Genomic DNA, 23,841 nt, shown 5'->3' with positions numbered 1-23,841 from the left:
TTCCCAACCCTCTCTGCTTTTACCCAAAAAGAGATTCCATCTCAACATTTGGAGGAACTTCCTGACAGTCAGGGCTGTTCGACAGTGGAACAAACTCCTTCCTCGGAGGGTAGTGGAGTCTTCTTCTTTGGAGGTCTTTAAGCAGAGGCTGGATGGCCATCTGTCAGGGATGCTTTGATTAAGATTTCCTGCATGGCAGAAGAAGGGGGTTGGACTGGATCAGGGCCCTTGCGGTCTCTTCCAACTCTAGGATTCTATGAAAATAAAAGTTCCCCCTTGTTTTCCCTCTGGCTTCCTCCAAAGAGAGGAGCATGTCACCCACCCATTAATGCATCCAGATGCAAGGTAGCCCTGGACATCTATGCGCCACCTTGTCTCTTGCTCAGCTGAATCCGAGGCAGCTTCTCCTGGAGTTTGTTATACAATGGAAGGGAGAAGCCAGGCAGACTTTAGGAGAGCGGATTTCAGTAAACTTAGAGAAGTATTGAGGGCGATTCCATGGTCAGAAATACTAAAAGATAAGGGAGTTCAGGACGGATGGGACTTTCTCAAAAGGGAGATACTGAAGGCACAATTTCAAACAGTTCCAGTGAGAAAGAAAAATGGGAGGTGTCTCAAGAAACCAGGATGGAAGACTAAGGAACTTTCACCGAAGGGGAATTCAGACAAATAGCTAGCCTGTGTAGGGTAAAGTAGGGATACCTTGAGGACCGCCTCTCCCCATACAATCCGCCCCACTCTCTCAGAACATCTGGGCAGCAGTTATTGAGGGTCCCGGGGGCCAGGCTAGCCTCTACGTCTAGGAGAGCCTTCACCATCTCGGCCCCGACCCTCTGGAATCCTCTGCCCACTGAGCTCCGCTCGGCCACCTCCCTGGCCCAGTTTAAAAAGGGGCTTAAAACTTTCCTGTTTAGGTCAGCATTCCCTGACACATGCCCCAATTAGCTCTCCCCCCCCCTCCCCATGCCAGCAGTGGCAAGCTGGTTAGATTGTTTTAATTCTTGTTGTATTGTTGTATTTTAATTTTAATTGTATACCCATGTCATTTGTATGAATGTTTTATAATGTTGTACACCGCCCTGATTATATAGAAGGGCGGTATAGAAATAACATTTTTATTATTATTATTTTATTATTTAAAGTCAGAAAAGCCAAAGCCCAGAATGAACTCAGGATTGCTAGAGAGGTTAAGAACAAGAAAAAGGGCTTTTTTGGATATGTCCGCAGCAAAAGGAAGAAGGAGGAAACGGTAGGACCACTGAATGGAGAAGATGGCAAAATGCTAACAGGAGACAGAGGAAAGGCAGAATTACTCAAGACCTTCTTTGCCTCCGTCTTCTCAGAAAAGGAAAAGGGGCTCAACCTGAGGATAATGGAGCAGAGGACAGAATAAGTAAAGAGATAGTAGAGGAACACCTGGTTAATCTAAATGAATGTAAGTCTCCAGGACCAGATGAACTCCATCCAAGGGTATTAAAAGAGCTGGCAAATGTCATATCGGAGCCATTGGCAATAATAGTCTTTGAGGACTCCTGGAGAAGAGGAGAAGTCCCAGCAGAATGGAGGAGGGCAAACATTGTCCCCAAAAAGGGGAAAAGAGGGTCTCAACAATGATCCTCCAGTTAGTCTGACCTCAATCCCAGGAAAGATTCTGGAGCAGATCATTAAAGAGAGAGTCTGTGAACATCTAGAAGGCAATGCCATCATCACAAAAGTCAACATGGTTTCAGAGAAACAAGTCATGCCAGACAAACCTTATCTCTTTCTTTGATAAAATGAAGGGAATGCTGTGGATGTAGTAGATCTTGATTTCAGTAAGGCCTTTGACAAGGTTTCCCATGGCATTCTTGCAAACAAGCTTCTAAAATGTGGGCTAGACAAGGCAACTGTTACGTGGATTTGTAACTGGTTGACCGGACAAACCCAAAGGATGGTCAGCCATGGCTCCTCTTCATCCTGGAGAGAAGTGACCAGTGGGGTGTCCAGTGGGGCTCTGTCCTGGGCCCAGTTTGCTTTTCAGCATCTTTATCAAGGACCCAGATGAAAGAATAGGAGGCATGCTTATCAAATGTGCAGATGACACCAACTTAGGAGGAGTAGCTAATACTCCAGAGGACAGGATCAAGATTCAGAATGACCTGAATAGACTAGGTATAGCTGGGCCAAAGCTCACAAAATGAAATTCAAGACAGAGAAATGTAAGGTACTGCACTTAGGGCAGAAAAATGAAATGCACAGATATAGGATTATGGGGGACACCTGGCTGAATGAAAGTACATGTGAAAGGGATCTGGGAGTCCAAGTGGACCACAAGTTGAACATGAGTCAACAGTGTGATGCGGCAGCTAAAAAGGCCAATAGGCTGCATCAATAGAAGTATAGTGTCTAGATCAAGGGAAGTAATAGTGCCACTGTATTCTGCTTTGGTCAGGCCCCACCTAGAATATTGTGTCCAGTTCTGGGCACCACAATTCAAAAAGGACATTGAGAAACTGAAGCCATGTGTCCAAAGGAGAGCGACTAAAATGGTGAAAGGTCTGGAAACCTTGCCCTATGAGGAATGCCTGAGGGAGCTGGGGATGTTTAGCCTGGAGAAGAGAAGGTTAAGAGGTGATATGATAGCCCTGTTTAAATATTTGAAAGGATGTCATATTGAGGAGGGAGCAAGCTTGTTTTCTGCTGCTCCAGAGAACAGGACCCGGAACAATGGATGCAAGCTGCAGGAAAAGAGATTCCAGCTCAACATTAGGAGGAACTTCCTGAGAGTAAGGGCTGTTCGACAGTGGAACAAACTTCTTCCTCTGAGATTATAGTGGAGCCTCCTTCCTTAGAGGTCTTTAAACAGAGGCTAGATGGCTATCTGCTGGGGATGCTTTGATTTGGATTTCCTGCATGGCAGAATGGGGTTGGACTGGATCAGGGCCCTTGCGGTCTCTTCCAACTCTAGGATTCTATGATCAGTGCAAATGCCACTGCTGTGTCTGCGCTTGCCCCTTTAAGCCCCAAACACACATGCACAACACACAACATGCACACAAAGAAAAATGAAAATGTCAACCCAGGCACTGCCTGGTTGATCAGCAAGCACTGCCCCACCACAACTGTCAGTCATCCCCCATGACTGCCCGTCCCATGGTCTGAGCCCACAAGTGGCACATGTGCTTACCTGGCAGCCCCCAGCAATTGCCACTCGGGTGGGCAAGCGGCAAACCTGAGCACCTTTTTTGTGCACCTCTGCTGACCCTCTGGCACTGTCAGTTCAGAGACCAGTCTCTTACTGGCCTCTCTGGGGACTTTAGTTAGGGCTTTGCCCTTAAGCAACATGACGGCTCAGAGTCCAGTGTGCTCTGTGGGCCATACCCACATTTCAAGTTGGGGGGGGAGAGTAGGAAAACCATGGCTGGGTCTGGCAGAGGCGGATGAAATGATGCATGTGCTGGAGATTTTCAATCTCTCTCTCACACACACTGACACACTACTAGAACTTGCAGTCACTCAATAAAACTGATTGGCAGGAGATTTCGGAACAAACAAAAGGAAGCCCTTCTTCACACAATGCACAATTGATTGATTCACGAAATCCATTGGCAGACGATGGAGTGACTACTGGTATATAAAGAGGCTTTTGAGAGAATTAAACAAGTCCAGGGAGAACAGGACGCTTGCCATTCTTATCCTAAAAGGCAACAGCCTCCATATTATAATGCAGAGTACCTTGAGCCCCGGACTAGAGCTCACACCTCGAATGGAAATGCTCTGCCCAGCCCAGAGGCTGACCAGCTGGAACATGCCCAGGTCTGGGACCCACCAAGACCTCTGAGGAGAGGGTTAGGGAGCTGCTGGGTGGGTTTAGCCTGGGAAGAGAAGGGGAAGAAGGGATGCGGTGGCCATGGGGAGACCCGTGCAAGGTGCATACACCTTGGGGCACACTGCCCAATCCACAACATGCCAGCCCAAGGCAAAAGTGGAAAGACCTTGGTGGCCGTGCACCAGTTCCTGTTGCTTTGAGGGTAGGATAGGATAGGATAGGATAGAACTATATATGGAGCAACCTTGTTTCCTGCTGCTCCGGAGAATAGGACACAGAGCAAAGGATTCAAACTCCAGCAAAAGAGATTTAACTTTGGAGGAACCTCCTCACGGTCGGAGCTGTTAGTGGAAACGCTGCTGCTTCAGAGGATCCTGGAGTCTCCTTCTTTGGAGGCTGTTTTTAAACGGAGACTGGATGGCCATCTGTCCCAGGGAAGGCTTTGATGGTGTCTTCCTGAACGGCAAAAGGGGACTGGGATGGATAGCCCTTCTTGGGGTCTCTTCCAATCTGGCCCCACCTGGAATAACCCTGTGTCCAGTTCTGGGCCCCACAATCCGAAAAGGATGTGGAGAAACTGGAGCCATGTGTCCAAAGGAGGGTGACTAAAATGGTGAAGTGTCTGGGAACCATGAAGCCCTATGAGGAGCAGTTGAGACATCTAGACATGTTTAGCTTGGAGAAGAGAAGGTTAAGAGGTGATGATAGCCCTGTTTAAGTATTCAAAGGGGTCTCACACTGAGGAGAGAGAGAGAGCCCTTGTGTCCCCTTTCCTCTGGCCAGTGCCGATTGCATGGTGCTGGATGGCGTTGGCTCTGACAGCTGGGCTCCTCCTGGGCTCAGTCCTCTCAGGCTTGGAGGACCTTCCTCGGAGGCAGCAGCCAATGGTTGTACAGCCCTGTCTAGTCACAACAGCCAGGTGCTCTCTGTGGGGCGGCTTTTCAAGGTGGCTCCAGTGTTTCCCAGAGGCTCCTGGGAACTTAGTGGCCAGGTCCAACAGCACCAGTTCTGCACCAGCAGCACCAGTTGCCCATCCCCCGCTCAGCCAGAATTGGGAGTTCTGCTACTGGGAATGGCGCAGGCGTGTGACATTATCAGGGGGTCCTGGAGAGAAGGGGGCAGGAGGGGGAAGCGGGCTCCTCTTTGACAAAGAGGACCCCCCCAATCCCTCCTTCCTTCCACTGGCAGCTCCCAGCATCCCAGCCCAGCTGACTGACATGCAAATTAGTTTAATTATTTCTTCTTCTAAAATAAATTATATTTTGCAGTGGCTGCAATATGTTGTGTCAGGCAAAATTACATTCAATATTTTTAAACTAATTGATGCCAGCCTTGAGAAAACGTGATTGACAGCAGCGAGGAAACGAGGCTGCTACCTAAATGGTTTCCTAAATTAAAATTAAACATGCCGTTTTTCTGCATTTCCTCCAGGAATTGGAATGCCATTAATCCGAGTGCGCCATCCATGGGTGCCGCACGTGGGGCAGAGGGGGCCAGGGACGAGGCTGAGAGAGAGAGAGAGACCCCCATTCCTCCTCCTCCTCCTCCTCCTCCTCCTCTGGGCTGCAACTGCCACCTGCCGACCCCCTCCAGAAGGATCCGCTCCAGCTGAGGGATTTCCGCGGCAGGATCTGCCTCCGAGAAGGGGATCTGCCAAGGCAGGAAGCGGCTCCCCAGCGGAGGACCGAAGGAGGAGGAGGGAGCAGGAGGCCTCCTTCCAGGCAAAGATGTTCAACCAGAAGAGCTGCAGATGCCGATGCGGAGGAAAGACGGGGAAGAGCTCTGCGTTCAAAGGGGGACAAAACAGCCTGCAAGAAGGGAAACTTTCCAAGGGAAACTTTTCAAATCCTCAGCAGCAGAGAAACAGATGGTCACACTGGTGGCCAGACTTTGGCCTGGGCATCAAAACCCTCCTCCAGGCTGGGCAACGCCAGGTGGTCAGAGAGGGAGAAGGGAGACCCGTGCACGGTGCATACACCTTGGGGCACACTGCCCAATCCACAACATGCCAGCCCAGGGCAAAAGTGGAAAGACCTTGGTGGCCGTGCACCGGTTCCTGTTGCTTTGGGGGGCAGTAAATCCCAAATCCCCCTCAGGATCCTCCACACACAGTTGGGTTGGTGGCAGAGGGAGCCTTTGGTGTGAATGGGTAGCAGAGACAAAACAGGCCGGATGGCCGCCTGACCCCTAAGCTGCTGAATGGCACAACATCCCTGCAGTGTAAGCCAGCTCTCCTGCAGCTGTTTGCCATCAAGTTTGGTTTGACTTTTGGAGACCCGCAGAAAAGGGAGCTTCTGAGAGGCCTGGTCATTCCCAGCCCTACTTGGGCCTCCTACACTCAGGGCAGAGTCCTGGATGGAGTCACAGCACCCTTTGCACTGAGCATCCCAGCATCCTTCAGCTCAATGGAGCTGGCAGGACCAGTGGCCTCAGGGAAGGAGGGAGGCTGGGAAGCACCCAGATGGCCACCCTTGCGGTCAAAAGAGGGGCTAGGAGGAACCATCTCTGCCGGATATGGATGAAGGGCTTCCTGCCCTGGACTTGGTACCTCTCCAAACAACAAAAACAAATATATTTCAGCCTCTTCCCTGACAAAAAGGTTCCAGGTGGTCCAGCTCCAGGAAGGGAAGAGTCTCTCCTGCAGTTCCCAGGAGGTCTCTGCCCCACAGCCCACGCCACAGAATGGCTGCCCTCTGCTCTCGCAGGGGGTCCTGGCTCCAGAAGACGCCCCCCACCCACCCAGGCTGCAGAAGGGAAGAGGGGCCAAGCCAGGCTCTTGGGCTGCTCTTCCTCCTCCTCTTCCTCTTCCTCCGGCAGCATCAGGGTAATTAAAGAGGGCTCCAAAGCCGTTGCTCTGATTAAAGCCAGTCTTATCCTCCTCCTCCTCCTCCTCCTCCTCCTCCTCCTCCTCCTCCTGCGGCAGGAAGATTTATCATCTCAATTACCAGGAGTGGACCGTGCGGCCGGTCCCAAGCCCCCTCATTTTACATGAGTGCTGAGGAAAACAGGAAGAGAATCACTAATATTAGCCCAAGGAAGGTAAACAGCTGGTGTGCGAGATGAAGATTTATCTGCACAAAGGCTCATAAACGCCCAACCAGGCGCACACTCCCTCTCGAAAGCCAGCAAGCCAGCGCAGGCTGGCCAGATCTGCTAACAATCCCATTTCACACTGGCTGCGCTGCCTGCAGGACTGAGGCCAGAATGGCAGCCACAGCCCAAATAGCACCGGATCATAGCAGAGATACCCCCGCCCCAGGGGCTGCCAATCATTCCTGCCACCCCACTGGCACCCTGAACCCTGCTGGGGGCAGTTGCCTGCAGCCTCCAAGGAAAGTAAAGGCTAGAGCCCTGACCGCTGGACACTACAGCAGAGGCTGCCAGGGGAGCTCCAAAGCCCCCAGAAGAGCTGAGGTCAGTCTCATGTCCAGCAAGGTCATGGGGCAGAGGCCACACAAATCCACTGGGCAGGGAGTGGGCATTGCAAGCCTCATGCCATGCCCTCCTGCTGCCCCCACATGCCAACCCCCAGGCACAGATCCTATACCACCCCCCAAGATGGGGATGAGGGTCAGATAGCTGCCAACAGGACTCTCATCTTCATCCTCCCTCTTCCATCTCTCACACACAACCACAGCCACACTCGCACACCTGGGCTGGCAAGCGTCTCTTCTCTCCCCCCCCCTGCAGCCTGGGTCTGAATCCCTTCCCGCACTGTGCCCCCCGCCCCAACTGCCTCCCACCCTGGCCATTCACTCCACTTTGAAGGCCTCCCCTTTACAACTGCCCTTTCCAGCAGAGGATTCAGACATAAATTGTACTTTAAATTCAATATCCGCCATTAATATTTCATGATTACAAAACGGGGAGGATAATGTCACTGGCATGAGAGTCTGGACAGTTAAAATGGATGAGTCAGAAACTTCCTGACAGAGGAGAGTCGGCAGGCAAGACGCCCAGCAAAGCCACTAATGCGGCGTGACAGCAGCCCCCCGTGTGCCCCCTCCCCACACGCCGCAAGGATGCTGACTGGTCACGAAAGGGGGGCAGCCGCTGCCCTCCGCCGTGGGGTGGGCAAGAGAGGGCCGGCTGGCTCCTGTCACCTTGCATTTGCTGCCGGCAAGGGGGGGATCCACGTGAGTCTCCCTTGTGCCACGGCTTGGGAAGAAAAGCCCCCCACCCAAACATACACACTGAGAGAGCAAATGGGCTGCATACCACCCTGCCCCCAAATGCCTGCCTTGCAAGGACAGACACGTTTACAAGCCCTCCCGCCAAGGTACTTGTTGCCAGCACCCCTCGGTACACAGATCTGAGCCCCACAGGCCCACCGTGGGGCAGACTGCACTGCAGCCCCGTCTGGGGCAAGAGGCAGCGAGCAGCCATTATAGAAAGTGCAAATGCCCAGGAATCAAAGCCCACGTCCCTCAGCAGCCTTTGGCCAGACCTGGCTGTGGGGGGGCTTGGAGTGACTGCACCCCCTCTGACCCATGGATTATCCAGCTGGAGTCATAGAGAGACAAAGTGGGCAGAGATCCAAAGAGGGAAACCTCGGAAGTCCATGGGGCGCCTCTCCCCCCAATTCCATCCCAACTACCCCAGATGGGGATGGGGGGTGGGGGGAGACGTCTGCCCTTCGACATCCCTCCTCCGTACTAGCCAAGCCCCTGTGGCCGTCCCAGGAGGCACCTTTGGCTGCCACCCCATGACTTCTTTCCTTTCCACCCCTGCCCCCCAAGAATGGGTTCACAGCCTCTTGGGGCAGCAAGGGCCAACAGAGAAGCTGCATGGCATCTCTGGGGGCTATGAGGTGCTGCAGAGGGGCGGCCACTCGCATGGCTGCCAATGTTGCTGGTGGTGCTGCTGCAGCAGCTGCAGAGAAGCATTTGAGACCCAGAGCTGTGGCAACCCAGCCATTCAGAGGCTGGACAGATGCCCAGGGCACCCCCTGGCCCTAAAATGGGAGCAACAGGGCGCTGCCGCCTCCAGAGACGAGTGAGTGCCCCCCATTCCTGCAGAAGCAGGACCCATTTATTCTGGAAACAGCCCATCCTCAACACACACAAACACCCCACAGATCTCTCCTCTGGCCTTGCGGAGGCAGCCTCCTGTCCCACAGAGGAGGGGCAGGAGGCACCGCCAGGCCCTTCAGGGCATCCCTCTGCAGCATGGCCAAGGAGGCATCAAAGGCTGGCACTGCTGCCCTGAGACCTGGCTGCTTTTGCTTCCTCTTGCCTTTGTTTGAAGCTTGGAAGCAGTGCAGCTTTCAAGCTGTTGTCTTCCTCTTTGGGGAGAATTGGGGGGGGGGGCACTAGGAGAACCTGAGCAAAAGGCGGGGAAGGGAGGGGGCCCCACTAAGCCCAGGGCCCCTCCACTGAGTCTGGGGCAGAGAGAGAAGGGCAAAGCGGGGTTCCAAGGGGCAACTTGGCCAGAGGCAAGGGGAGAGCGGGTGACCCCCCAGGGCCATTTCAGCAGGATGCCCCCCTGTCCCTCTCTCTTGCCCCTCCAGAGTGGGTCAAGGGGGAAACAGCCTCAGGACTGACCCATTCATTGGGGCTGCAGCCCCCACCCCAACCCTATGAGCCCAGGCTATTTTGGTTGGCCTTTAAGGCAACCGGTTTAAAATTAAGTTTTGGGTTGTTTTTCTGCAAGAGACAGAGAAAGAGAGAGAGAGAGCGGCAGAGACAAAGGCAGCAGTGGGCAGCTCTCCGTTCCAAGAACCTCAGGAGGGCCTTGATTCTTCCTTTCCCTTCACAACGGGGCCTTTTGTGCTGCTTTATTTCAGGGACTCACAGACCTCCGGGAGATCAGGGCCAAGGCCATCTATTCCAGCCCAATTCTGCCGCTTCAGGAACTCAAGAGGGAGGCAAGGCTGTCCATCCCATGGGCAAAGAGCTTACAGTCGAACAGTTCTTCTTTCCTAATCGGTTTGAGTGCTGGACTATGGACCTTACCACACGGGGGCTCTTGGAGCGTCAGTTCGCATTGGCCAATGCATATTCGCATTATATCGCATTGGAGTTCCACACCTGTGAGCTCTGAATACGCATTGACCAATGCGATATAACGTGAATACGCTTTGGCCAATGCGCATTCACGGCTGGGTTCCGAACTGAAGGCAGCCGGCTCCTCCGTTTTCCGAGTCCGCAAAATTAGGGGATCGGCTGGATCCGCATTGATGGCCAGTGCGGAACCCCTGCTGCTTTGGCTGGTGCATACATCCAATCCGCTGGTTCTCCTGAAGACCACCGGTTACAAATCTCCCATGATGCTGCGCTGGAATTTCCCCCTTCTCCTTCCGGTGGCCCTTTCCCCTTTTAGCACAACCGCCGGGGCTGGGGAGCCATTTCCCCACTGAACAACGAGATTAAGCAGAAACCTTTTGTGTCCGGGGAGGGGGGAATGTATATGTATGTGTGTGTGTGTGTGTGTGTGTGTACACACACACACACACACACACAAAGATGTGTGTGCAAGCATATACATGCAGCATTACACTTTCGGCTGCTCCACAGTTTGTGTGTGTGTATATATATATATATATATATATGCGTGCGTGTGCATATGTATATGTATGTGTATACACACACACACAGAGCTGTGTATGTACACATATAAATACGGCTTCACACTTTTGGCTGTGGCACAGTGTGTTTTTGTATATATGTGTGTGTGTTTGTGTGTGTGTGTATATATATATATATATTATTAACCTTTATTTATAAAGCGCTGTAAATTTACACAATTTAAAGACACATATATACATACATACATATATATATATATATATATATATATATACAGTATACATACAGTGCGCCCGCGTCATACGCGGGCGCGCCTTACACGGCTTGAGCATACGCGCTCAAGCCGAGGGGTGCGCGCGGGGCGGAAGGGGCGGAGCGACCCATTCAATTGAATGGGCGCATGCGCCTGTTGCGCCCCGCGCGTCACCGTGCCACCGTGCCAATGGGGCTTGAGCATAGGTGGAATTCGCCTTATGCAGAGGGATCCGGAACGGATCCCCACGTAAGGCGAGGATGCACTATATATATATATATATATATATATATATATATATACACTCTCATACAGACAAATGTGTGTGTACACATAGAAAAGGCATCACACTTTTGGCTGTACCACTATGTGTATATATATAAGTATGTATGTATGTATTTATGTGTGTGCATATATATATACATACACACACACACATATACAGATGGTGCATACCCCTTTCATAAGTGGCTAAAGGCAGCAAATCTCGTGATATACCGTGCTAAACAGTGACTTTATTCTTCACCCCTGGAAGTTAAAAATGTTGCGCCCCGTTCAGAGCCCCACAGAACATGTGCAAAGCTGCCGATGCGCATCGGCGAACACACACTGTATTGGGCTGGTGTGGTGATCCAATCTGCACTGGCCTCGCTTTGCATGAATACGCATTGGCCAATGCACAAGACCTCGATCCGGATGGCCGCCCAGGTGTGGATGAACGATGCGATATGATGCGAATACGAATCGGCCAATGCAAACTGACGCTCAAAAAGCCCACTTTGTGGTAAGGTCCTATGACTCCCCAGACCAGGGTTCAAATCCTGGCTCAGCCATGTAAACCCAGTGGGTGAGCTAGAGCAAGGCACACTCCCTCAGAGGGTGGCAATGCCAACACCGCCTCTGAAGAAACTTACCAAGAAAACCCCATTATCAGTTCAGCTTGGGGGTCAACTTAAGTCCAAAATGACTTGATGGCACACCACAGTTGAGTTTTCCTGATGGAAAAGCATGGAGGCTCCTTGAAAACCCAGTGTCCTCTGCCCAACAAAGGGACCTGTGGCCTCACAAAGGATGGAAGACATACTGGGTTGCAAAAGAAGTATCCCTTTGTGTTGCAAAAGGATGTTAAATGTCCTGGACTTTGGGAATCTCCCAGGAGCCAAATGGCCAAATGCCAGTCTGCAAGAAATATCCCCCCATAGTAGTACCATCTGAAATAAGAACAGGAACAACAAAACGCAGGCCTAGGACTAATATATTCACATTTCCCCCTCCTGTATGTTCTTTAACGCTTTGCCGGATGAAGAAGAAGCCAGTGGAGCATAGAAAGCTGGCAGCTTATATGTTGTGCATTTAGATTGGCCCCATAAAGGTATGACTGTGGATTTTGGATGTTGCAGGAAACAACAACAATGTCCATGTTCAACAACAACAACAACAACAACAACAACAACAACAACAACAACAACAGTGTCCAGCAATGGAGTCCTTTGAATGCACTGGCTCTTCTCCAACCCTCTGGAGCCACAGAAGATAAGCTCCCTCCACCTTCCAGGCAATGGCAGCCCTTCAGGTACATGAAGGCAGCCCAGCCATGTTGCTCTTTGCGTCGCCAGACTAAACATGCCCAGCTCCCTCAACCATTCCTCCCAGGACTTGGTTTCCAGACCCATCACCCTCTTGGTCACCCTCCTCTGGATTCCTGCCAGCTTGACAAGGTCTTTTTTAAAACGGGGTGCCCAGAACTGGACACAAGTGAGTCCAGGTGAGGTCTGACCAAAGCAGCATTCCTAGGATGTCCCTTGATCCAGATGCTACAGTCCTCCTGATGGTACTCCTGAACTTGGCTTTTTTGGCCACTGTATCACACTGATGACTCCTGTTCAGCTTGTGGTCTGCTGAGACTCTGAGGCCCTTTGCGCATGTCCTGCTTTCAGGTGTTACCCACCCTATATTTGTGCATTTCACTTTTCTTGCTTAAATCTATTACCTTGCATTGGTTCCTGTTGAAATCCACTTTGTTAGTTGCATGGTGTAGTGGTTTGAGTGTTGGACTATGACTCTGGAGACCAGGGTTTGAGCCCCAGCTCAGCCATGAAACCCATTGGGTGACCTTGGGCAAGTCACATACTCTCAGCCTCGGGGAAGGCAATGCAAACCTCATCTGAGCAAATATGGCCAAGAAAACCCTGTGGTAGGGTCACCATAAGTTGGTAATGACTTGAGGGCACACAACAACAACCAATTTTGGCTTCCTTCTCCAATCTATCCAGGTCCAGTCTTGAATCCTGGCTCTGCCCTCCCTGCCTGAGGTCGCCTGCAGATCTAGAAAGTGTCCCTTGCCTTCTCCTCCATCTCCCAAACCCTTTTTGCAGAGTCTGAATACTTAGTCCAGGACAGAGCCCTGCAATGCTATTTTGTCCCCAATGTTGTTTAACATCTATATGAAGCCGCTGGGTGAGATCATACGGAGTTATGGTGCTGGGTGCTATCAGTACGCTGATGACACCCAAATCTATTTCTCCATGTCTCGTTCGTCGGCCTCAAATTCTAATGGCATCTCTTCTCTCAATGAATGTCTTCGGGCAGTAATGGGCTGGATGAGGAAAAACAGATTGAAGCTGAATCCGAATAAGACGGAGGTGCTCACGGTAGCGGCCCCGAAACCAAGAATTGGGTTGCAATCCCCAGTCCTGGACGGGGTCACACTCTCCTCTAGTGACTGCGTTCGCAGTCTGGGGGTGCTCCTTGACTCGTCGCTCCTGATGATAGATCAGGTGAATGCGACGGTCAGGAGCGCCTGTTATCAGCTTCGGCTGATACGCCAGCTGCGCCCTTTTCTGGAAGTAAGGGATCGCGAGACAGTTGTGCACACGCTGGTAACCTCACGCCTTGACTTCTGTAATGCGCTCTACATGGGGCTACCCTTGTGCCTGGTTCGGAAACTACAGCTGGTTCAAAACATGGCAGCCAGGCTTGTGTCAGGAACATCCAGAAGGGACCATATCACTCCGGTTCTGAGGTCCCTCCACTGGCTGCCTATTGGTTTCCGGGCCCAGTACAAGGTGTTGGTTATTACCTTTAAAGCCCTAAATGGCTTGGGTCCAAGCTATCTCAGAGACCGCCTCTTCCCATACAATCCTCCCTGCGCTCTCCGGTCCTCTGGGAGGAACTTGTTGCAGCCTCAAAAATCGAGGCTTGCGGCGACCTCCCGGAGGGCTTTCTCTGTTGTCGCCCCTAGGCTCTGGAACGGCCTGCCGGATGAGATCCGTCAATTAACATCTTTGGACAGCTTCAAAAAGGCTGTCAAGACGGATCTCTTCAGGCAGGCCTTCCCAGACTGAAATATCCCGGCCTCAGGATCTTAGGATTTCCCCCTCCTCAGTAATGTCTCCAAAGCCCCCTTTTCTTTTCTTTAGAACTGAAGTGGCAGTGGTTTATTGGTTGGTATTATTTTGTTTAATTAATTAATTTAATTTGTTATTTTAACTAGTTATTGTGGTTTTAAATTAGATATGTTGTTTAATAACTTTTTAAGGGGGGAGGGAAATATATTGTTTTTATGCTGTATGTTATTTTAATGTTGTAAAGCGCCCGGATTGGTTCGCCACAAGGCGGTATATAAATAAAAATGTATTATTATTATGATGCCCCAGTTGCTTTTCTGTCCAGGGCAATAAAGAACCATGGATAGGAACTTTTTGCTCGGGGTCCGCAAGCCAGATACTAACATACCCAAAGAGGTGAGAAAGTTCCAGTGGTGGAGAGTCCCACAGCCCATGCCCAATCCTTGACATGCCCACATATGCACTTACTCCTCCTCCTTGCTAAGGTCCCTATCCCACCTGCTTTCTCCTCCCGAGTAGTAGCAGTGCTCAAGGAGTCAAACACAGAATGAAAAGCAGTGAGTAACTCACAGCAGTACAAAATAGTACAGTATTTCAGGGGCGTCCCAGAACAAGGGTCCTGTGCCCTCCTTGCCCACCTGCCCTCCCATAAATGGACTTTGGCTGATGACCAAAGACATGCCAGGTGGGCCTCCCCATGCCCATGTCCAGTAGGGTCACCCACGAGGGGCTGGTTCAAAATCACAGAGGGGGCGATTCCACAGCAAAGACCATCTGCACGTGTGTGTGTGTCCAGAGGAGGGGTCCAGGGTGGACAGGAAAGGGCAGCCCCGCTGTGTGGGCACCATCCATCCTTGCTCCCCCTCACAGCCTCTCTCAGGAGCAAAGGGCACACAATGGGCAACCAAAAAGAGGGCAGGCAGCCCTGGAGAGGGAGGGCTTGACCCTTTCCAGCCCTGATTCACACCTCCTCCACCCGCCAGGCTCATTTCCCCATGCACTGCTCCAGGGTTGGTTGTTTTGTAGCCTCTCACAGACAGCTATCTGGAAAGCCACAAGGAATATAAACACAGCTGGGGAGTGGAGGATTTTCAGAGGAAAAAAGACCAGCAAAGAAAAAAGGGGATATAGCACTCTCGATATCTCTCTCTCTCTCACACACACACACACACAAATACACCCTTTTCATCCACTTAAAAAACTTCTGCAACCACCTCAAGGGCCCTTTCGCTGTTTGTTTTTAAATGCTCTGTTACTCACATGTGCATGGACCACTGTTAGCCCCTCGGATCATCCCTATAGACCCCGCTCCATAAAACAGCTCTTTTCCAGATAACATGGGTGCCCCTTTTCCCCTGCCCCAAAGTAGACCCCTGTGCAGAGAGGCCTTTGCCCACCGGCCGCTCTGCTCCAAACAGCCAGTTCTCCCCCAAAGCTCTTTTTAGTCACCCATCATACCCCTCTAAAGCATGAGGGGGGGCATCCAGTGGACAGGCTCCTTCTCCAGGGGGGATGAAGCGGCTTCTCATTTCTGCCTCATTCCACAATGAGACGGAGCAGCCCCCCTTCAGCTTTCAAGAGCCATGCTTGCCTCCCTTCTCTGCCCAGGGTTTCAGCCTCATCCCCCCCCACTGCCGGCAGAGGAAAGTGGGCTTCCCTCCAAGGTCTGTGGCCCACAAAGCGGGGGCACCGAGGGGCTGTCGTTGCCCAGCCCACCTCCGCAGAAAGGCAACACATGAGGGGGGTCCTCAGGAGAAGGGTGGGGGGACACAAAGGCACTTCTCATCCCCCAGCAGCACTTCCAGGGTCCATGCCACTTGACCAGACTAAGGCAGAGAGCTCCTGGAGGAAGGGGCAGGGGTGCTATGCCACCATGGCATCACATAAACCCCAGCAGGTCCTGTCTGGAATGCCCACCCACATGTCCATCTTCAATTACCATTCATGGGAGGTATGAATAATGCCTCTCATGCCCACCCGCTCGCCCACTTGCCGCCTTCTCATTAATGCATCCACCCACCGAGGCCTCCCCTTCTCTTCCTTCATCCAGCATCGCCTTCCATCCTCCTTCCATCCGCACCCGGTGCTTCTGGCTGTGGCTGCCTGCTGGGGCCTTGCCTCGCATGACTCACCTGCCTCCATGGCCAAAACAGTGAGGTTGTGCCAGCCGGCGGTCTCCCGGTCCAGCAGCTTGCTGGTCACAATGGCGCCCGTTTCAGGATCAATGTCAAAGATCTGCTCCTGGTTGGTGGTGCTGTCAATGGCGTACCTGTGCCCAGGAGAAGAGGAGAGCTGTGAGGAAGCCATGTGGGGTGGGCAGAGGGGGCAAAAAGGTAAGAGGGTGCCCCTTAGGGGTCTTTGGCACAGTCCTTTGTGCTCAGGAGCCCGCCCACCCCAGACAGCTGAGCTGGGGCTGCATCCCTCTGGCCAGTTAGCAAAATCCATTTGCCTGCCTGCTGAGCACATAGTCTCTGGATTTGCACCTATTCGCATAATGTATGTTGTTTTGAGCTTGACATTTTGAAGCAGCTACTGGGACACAGGAAGGAAGGAAGGAAGGAAGGAAGGAAGGAAGGAAGGAAGGAAGGAAGGAAGGAAGGTGATGAAAGGAGGAAGGGGGGCCAGCTTGGGGGTGGATTTGGGAAAGCAACGAAACATGACCCTCCACCCCACTACCACCTTCTTTTCTGCTGCCTACAGCCCCCTGCCCTCACCCACCTGCCCCACCGCCTCCAGTTTCAGCAGATGGAACCACAAAACAACTAGGAATCAAAAAGAGACACTTTTCTCCTTAGTACATAAATTGCAAGGAAGAAATAAAGGAAGCAGAGAACCTGAGAAGGGGCTGTTTGCCTGCTCCCTGCCACTCTCAGGCTGGCACCACAGCGTGGCCACAGTAATCCCTGCCACTCTGCCAAGGCACCATGTCGGCAGTTCAGTGGGTGTTGGGTGAGCCAAAGAGGTGCCCAGGAAGGCCCCCCATGACCCAGCCGTGGCACGACAGACATTTTTTGTATGTGGTACACCCAGAGAAACACAGAATCAGAGAATCCTAGAGTTGGAAGGAACCACAAGGATCATCCAATCCAACCCTCTTCTGCCATGCAGGAATATGCGGGTCCATGTAAACCCTCCCGGCTTTGCATCCCATGCAAACTCTCCCAGCTTCTGGGGCAGAAGGGAGGAAGGAAGGAAGCAGCCCTGTGCCTGAGTAGCCCATGAAGGGGCTCCATGTTGTGCGCCAGGAAGCAACAGAAGGAGGGGAGGAGAGGCGCAACCTTCTGCCCTGAGCAAGCGCAGGTATGGCCGTGCAGAGACCCCCAGGAGGAAGCTGTCCCTCGGCTCAGGCTGAGGTGTGTTTGGGGGGGGAGGATCAGAATTCCACAACCAGCACAGCCCTGGCACCTGCCCATGCTTTGGAAGCAGCCATCTGCCCACCTCCACCACAGATGCTTTGGTTTGAGAAAGAGCTCAGTTGATTAACCAAAGGGATAAAGAGCAAACCCAGGAGACAGCACCCATCCATAAAAGGGCAGAAGCAGGGGCAGAGGGATGCCCACCTAAATGGAAGCCACGGGGGAAGCGGCTGTATGGTCTGCCAGTGGCTCACCTGGGGTCTGAACAATGCCCAGCTGATGCATGGATGGGCAAAGGATGCTCCTCCTCAAGTAATTACTGGCAAATTTAAACAATTAACAGATGAATAGAGCTGTGTAGTACCTAGGTAAGGGTTGATGAGGACAAGGACAAGGAGTAGCTGGGCTTCCAAGGGGATGAGTGGCCAAAGCGGCCATGCCAGGGGTCATCTAGAAGGCCAGGCACTGAGTTGGTCTTAAGTCTGCTCCATCTCCAGGGCCTCCTTACGCTGCTAAAGTTGAGAACTGAGAACATTTATCCTGCAACTGCCGGGCTGCATAATTCTCCTCTTTTGGACATTCTGCCCTGCTGTTTGTCGCCAGTCTGCCCAGGCTCACTGTCTCCTCTCTGAAGTGGCATCGTCACTCACGTGGGTATTCCTAGAAAATCTGGGCCAGCTTGCAGCGCCCGGTGCCTCCCTTGCTGCCTGCCTACTGCCTTTTTGAAAGCTTGGCTCACGGCTCTTCTCTTGACTTGCAAAGCAATGGCCAGCTTATCAGCAGTGGACTGGCATGCTGTGCCTGGTCCTCTTGGCATGAAGCAAACCATCCACCCTACCTCATCAAGTGGGCTGCTTGTGCTGGGTCTCCGTGCCACGTTGGCCCCACTCTCTGACCCCCATGCAAGAAGTACTTTCCTAAGGATTAGGCTCTGTCTGCTCCAGATGCTTAAGAGAAAAAAAGCAGAGTGGGGCACTTGAACCGAGGTCCCTTGCCACCAAGGGCAGCACCTGGCATGAGAGATCTCCCACTGCCACTAGACAGGCAGACAGACAGACCAACTGACTGACCAAAGGGGGAGTCCAGCCACAGCTGCCTTGTCCACCCACCGGCCAGCCATGCTCAGGCTCTTTTCATGGGATGGTCTGCAAAGAGAAAGTGCTCTCCCAGGGTCCTTATGGCAACCAAGGCCAGATCCTGCCCACCCAATCCTTCCTAATCCTTGGGCTCAAAGCAATGTCTGCCAGTGACACAACAACACATGCACAAACACACACACCACACGCACACCGCTCCCAGCTAAGCAGGTGGCTGACCAGTGAGCCAGAGCCACTGGGACCAGCAGGGGAGCATCTGGCAGCCGCTGCCCCGGAATACCTTACCAGCCGCCAGGAGACGCCAGGTCATGCCCCCAGCCCCTCCGCTCACCCTCATAATTGTCTGGCTGTCCAGTTTATTTTCAATCAAACCTACTTTGCCCCCTGAGGATTTGCTGTCCTTTATTTGGCTGTGAAATACATCCATTTGCTTTGCTGCTCTTGTGGCCTCTGCGCATGGGAGGGGCAGTGGCGCGTGGCCTTTCCACGGAGGAGGGGGTACTGGACTAGAATCATAGAATCCTAGAATCATAGAGTTGGAAGAGACTGCAAGGGCCATCCAGTCCAAGCCCATTCTGCCATGCAGGAAATCCAAATCAAAGCATCCCCGACAGATGGCCATCCAGCCTCTGCTTGAAGACCTCTAAGGAAGGAGACTCCACTACACTCCGAGGGAATTTGTTCCACTGTGGAACAGCCCTTACTCTCAGGAAGTTCATCCTAATGTTGAGCTGGAATCTCTTTTCCTGCAGCTTGCATCCATTGTTCCGGGTCCTAGTCTCTGGAGCAGCAGAAAACAAGCTTGCTCCCTCCTCAATATGGCATCCCTTCAAGTATTTAAACAGCTATCATATCACCTCTTGATCTTCTCTTCCCCAGGCTAAACATCCCCAGCTCCGTAAGTCTCTCCTCATAGGGCTTCATGGTTTCCAGACCTTTCACCATTTTGGTCTCCCTCCTTTGGACACATGGCTCCAGTTTCTCAATGTCCTTTTTGAATTGTGGTGCCCAGAACTGGACACAATATTATTCCAGGTGGGGCCTGACCAGAGCAGAATAGAGGGGCACTATTACTTTTCTTGATCTAGACACTATACTATTATTGATGCAGCCTAAAATCGCATTGGCCTTTTTAGCTGCCACATCGCACTGTTGACTCATGTTCAACTTGTGGTCTACTTGGACTCCCAGATCCCTTTCACATGTAGTTTCATTCAGCCAGGTGTCCCCCATAATCCTATATCTGTGCATTTCATTTTTCTGCCCTAAGTGCAATACCTTACATTTCTCTGTGTTGAATTTCATTTTGTTAGCTTTGGCCCAGCTTTCTAGTCTATTCAGGTCATTTTGAATCTTGATCCTGTCCTCTGAGGTATTAGCTATTCCCCCTAATTTGGTGTCATCTGCAAATTTGATAAGTATGCTCCCAATTCTGTCATCCAGGTCATTGATAAAGATGTTGAATAGCACTGGGCCCAGGACAGAGCCCCACTGGACATTCTACTGGTCACTTCCCTCCAGGATGAAATGTCTTCTGAAATGTCTTTTGGCCATTGAGATCAGAAAGGAGGTAGGAGGAAGAAGTGTATGGTCTCTGCCTGGGAAGAAGCCCTGCCTCCTGGCCCCTTCAGACCACGGAGGCATTCTGCACATGCTCATCCCTGATCTTTAAAGAAGAAGGAGCCATGAGGCTGGATCAGGCCCAAAAAGGCCTCCTGGAACCGGAAGGATGGATTGAGTCTGCCCGGCAACTGACCCAACCTGGACCCTCGCCCACCTGTCACATGCTGGCGCTGACCACAGGAGTGGGCATAGTTCTTGGCCAGCATGCAGCCTTGCTGAGAGGGAGCCCCTGCAAAGTCCATCTGACCCACTGCCCTTCCAGGTGCCTGTCCAGCCCTCATCCTCTGCCAGAGGAAGCTGTCCAAGGCCAGGGCCTCCTTGTCCCTTGCTCTCCTCTTTCTAGACCAGGACTCCCCAAGCCCCACTGCTCCCGACCCCTCTGAGGTTTGCAGGGAGCTCAGAAGGCCCTGCAGTCACAGCCACTGGCTCCGTTTGAAGGCGGCTGGCATGGCCTGGCCTCCCTCCTCTGCCCAGCTGTCTTTCCCGCTGGCATCGCCTGCGTTGTTCAGGAGGCTGAGAGTGGCTGCTTCATTTAGAGGGCTTCCTCCCCTCCTCAGTGGCATTCATCCCTCTCAAGTTCCTGGAGGAGAAGTCCCTCGGTCTCACTCCCCGCACAACACACACAACACACCACACACAAACACCTGCCCAAGGCAACAGGAGGCTCTGGCTGGAGGCTGGCAGGAGTGCGGGACTTGGCTAATGGGGGCCTTTGAGAGGCAGCGCGAAAAGCTTTCTGCCGTGCGTGTTTGTCTTTCGTCCTTTGTGCCGGAACAGGCGGCAGACCCCACGGGAGTGTTGTGGAAACCTGTAAACCTCCTGCGTCCAACACATGTCTGCCGGCAGATTTACAGAATGCCAAGCAAGAGCATCCCTCTGAAGGAGGAAGGGAGGGGCTCCAGGCAAGACCCCCCCCCACTCTGCCTTTGCCCTCCAGCCAGTGGGCACCCCTTTGTCCTGGCAGCATCAGCCCCTCTGCAAAGCAGCCCCTTCCCTGGAGAGGGTGAGGCGCCCACCTCTTCCCTGTGCAAGCCCCCTCCCCACCTCTGTGCAGGTGAAGCTCAGGTGAGGAAGAGGCTCTCCCCAGGAAAGGAAGGCACCCTCTCCCAAAACCCACCCGCTTCCATCTGCAGGGGCATGGAAGGGCCTGTCCTGTCCCTCTTGCTCCTTGGGGACTCCACCAGCCCTGGGTTGTGTTGGGACCCTCGTAAGAGAGCAAGGCCTGAGGAGACCGGCCCTGGCTGACCCCTAGCACAAAGGCCTCATAGTTTTCAGCCAAGGGAAGCTTCCTCATGGGAACACTCCCATCTCCTCCTCTTCCTCTTCCCAGAAATGGGCACAGAGAGGAGCCAAAAGGCACCAGCCCCCTGCCCAGAGGGTCCTGCTGTCTCAACCTGCAAACAGGAGGGGAGGGAGCAGCAGCCCCTGGTACAGAGCAGGACACCTGCTGCCCCCGTGGCACATGGGTCTCCTCTCCTCCTCACCCCACATCTCTTCCACCCACAAAGTGACCCAGGCAGGGACCTGAACACAAGTGGACAGGCGAGGACTCCAAATCCCCTTGGCCCCAAACAGCGTGCCCCATGCTCAGAGGTGATGCGAGGTGTAATCCAACAATATCTGGTTCCCCATTTCTGAACAGCAGAGAAGGCCCCTGCCCACCCTTCTATAATGGCACCCGTGAGTGTGCTTCTTAGGGACCTAGAAGCTTTTTTGCTACAAAAGGCAAATGTGCTCACAATGTCGGCAAGACTCGCACTGGGAGATGTGAGGACTGGGCAAGGTGTCTTGTGGGCCCCTTATGTTTCCCTCCTTCACTGTCTTTATGCCTGAAGCCCCCCATCCTGCCCCAATCATGCTCCTTTTCCTGCCCCCTTTATTCCCCAGAGAGGAGTGTCTCCTGCCTTTACCTCACAGGGTTGTTTGCCGCATCGGGGTCCAGGGCAGTGACCACCCCCACCACAGCACCCACCAGCGCGTCCTCCTGCACCTCCATCAGGCCGTCAGGGGGCCGGAACTCAGGGGGTTCATCGACATCCAGCACGGTGACCCTCACAATGGCCTGGTCCCGGAAGGTGCCCAAATCCATGAAGCGGGGGTCGGCAAACTTGTTGAGGGCCTCCACCACCACCGTGTGGATCTCCTGGGCCTCGAAGTTCAGGGGCTGAGGGAGAAGGGGCGAGGGCAGGCAGATGAAGCATGCGCCCCATCCTCCCCACCGACCCCCAGATGACACCCGTCTCTACCCTGGACCCCCATCCTCTCAGGCAGAGCCTTTCTCCTTCCCTCCATGCTGCCATCATCATCATCATCATCATCATCATCATCATCATCATCATCATCATAGTTTATTTATATAGCGCTGTAAATGTACACAGCGCTGTATATACAAATGCTGTGTCCAGTAGCACAAGCCTGTTCTCAAGAGGGGAGAAGCAAGACCCCCACCCAGGTGATTGTCACAGCCGCAGCGTCCAGCATGCATCCCCCTCCCGCTACAAAGGGAGCCATGCACATGTGCACACTCCAGATCGGACCCACTGCCGCCCCCCAACAGCTGCCTACCTTGTGCACAGAGATGAGGGCCTCCTGCGTGTCACTGTCTGTGGTCACCCGGAAGGCGCCCAGCCCCTCCTCAGTCTTGATCTGGTAGGTCATGTCTGTGTTCTCGCCCACATCCGAGTCCTCGGCCTTCACACACCCGATCAGCGTGCCCACCGGGGCAGTCTCCACAATGCTGAACTGGTACATCTCTGGTGGGGAGAGCCAAGGTCGGGCCTTTGGTGGCTATGGGGTGACAGCCAGTGCCAGGGCCACAGCCTTGCCCGAAGAACGTGGCACCCCCACATTAAGGGCAGACATGGGCAGAGAGGCCTCCCGCCCACACCACATGGGGCCAAATCAAGTCCAGGCCTCAACTCTGCCCCCCAAAACACACACACCTCCAAGGAACCTCTATTATTTTCTCAGTGGAAAGGTGGAGGTCTAAGTAGACCTCCACAAGCTCCCAGAGATCACCATCCTAACCAACATAGATGTGGAATCCCACACCATTAAGACACGATCCTGGGAGAGACTGCAGCCAGTTAGTTCTCATTCACAACTACTTCACTTCTGAGAAGAAGAACATGTACCTTCAGGTTAGTGGCATTGCTATGGGCACCCACATGGCACCACAGAATATAGACATCTTCCTGGCTGAGCTGGAACAATGCTTCCTCAGCACATGTACCGAAAAACCTCTCTTCCACCTACAATGTCTTGAGGGCATCCTCATTGTTTGGACACATGGAAAGCAAGCCGTTGAGAAGGTCCACCAGGATTTCAACAACTTCCACCTTACCATCAACCTGAGCCCAAAACAAGCCTCATAACCAATGTACTTTGTTGACACCACTGTGCAATTGCACAGTGGACCTCTAAGCACCGCACTCTATCAAAAACCCACCAATCGCTACACATATTTGCAGGCTTCCAGTTTTCACCCATAACACATTACCAAATCTATTGTTTACAGCCAAGCCCTCCGACACAAGACAGACTCTAAACTCTTGGATTTACAAGAGGCATTTCTTAAAGTGAAGCAATGTCACACTGAGGTTGGAGCAAGCTTGTTTTCTGCTGCTCTAGAGACAAGGACACGGAACAATGGATGCAATGGATGCAAGCGACAGGAAAAGAGATTCCACAAGGAACTTCCCGACAGTAAGCATTGTTCGTCAGTGGAACACATTCCCTCAGACATTTTGGTGGAGTCTCCTTCTTTGGAGGTTTCCAAATAGAGGCTGGATGGCCGTCTATCAGGAATGCTTTGACTAAGAGTTCCTGCA

The 23,841-nt window shown here is 52.7% G+C and overlaps 1 protein-coding gene across 1 annotated transcript in view; it reads right to left on the bottom strand.

The window, feature by feature from the left end:
- CDH22 (cadherin 22) overlaps window positions 1-23,841 on the bottom strand; it is a 71,725-nt gene that overhangs the window by 12,948 nt on the left and 34,936 nt on the right. The window contains exons 5-7 of the mRNA XM_089513373.1: window positions 22,577-22,764; window positions 21,922-22,175; window positions 16,068-16,204 (exon numbers count right to left, since the gene is read on the bottom strand). Of these exons, the coding sequence (XP_089369499.1) occupies window positions 16,068-16,204; window positions 21,922-22,175; window positions 22,577-22,764 (579 nt within the window). The remainder of the gene's footprint in view (window positions 1-16,067; window positions 16,205-21,921; window positions 22,176-22,576; window positions 22,765-23,841) is intronic.

This window comes from Sceloporus occidentalis, unplaced genomic scaffold (assembly GCF_023333645.1).
Source record: "Sceloporus occidentalis isolate IW3139 unplaced genomic scaffold, rSceOcc1.0.p SCAF_3, whole genome shotgun sequence".
In the NCBI taxonomy this organism is placed as follows: Eukaryota; Metazoa; Chordata; class Lepidosauria; order Squamata; family Phrynosomatidae; genus Sceloporus; species Sceloporus occidentalis.
This window is presented reverse-complemented; position numbering and strand designations above follow the sequence as displayed.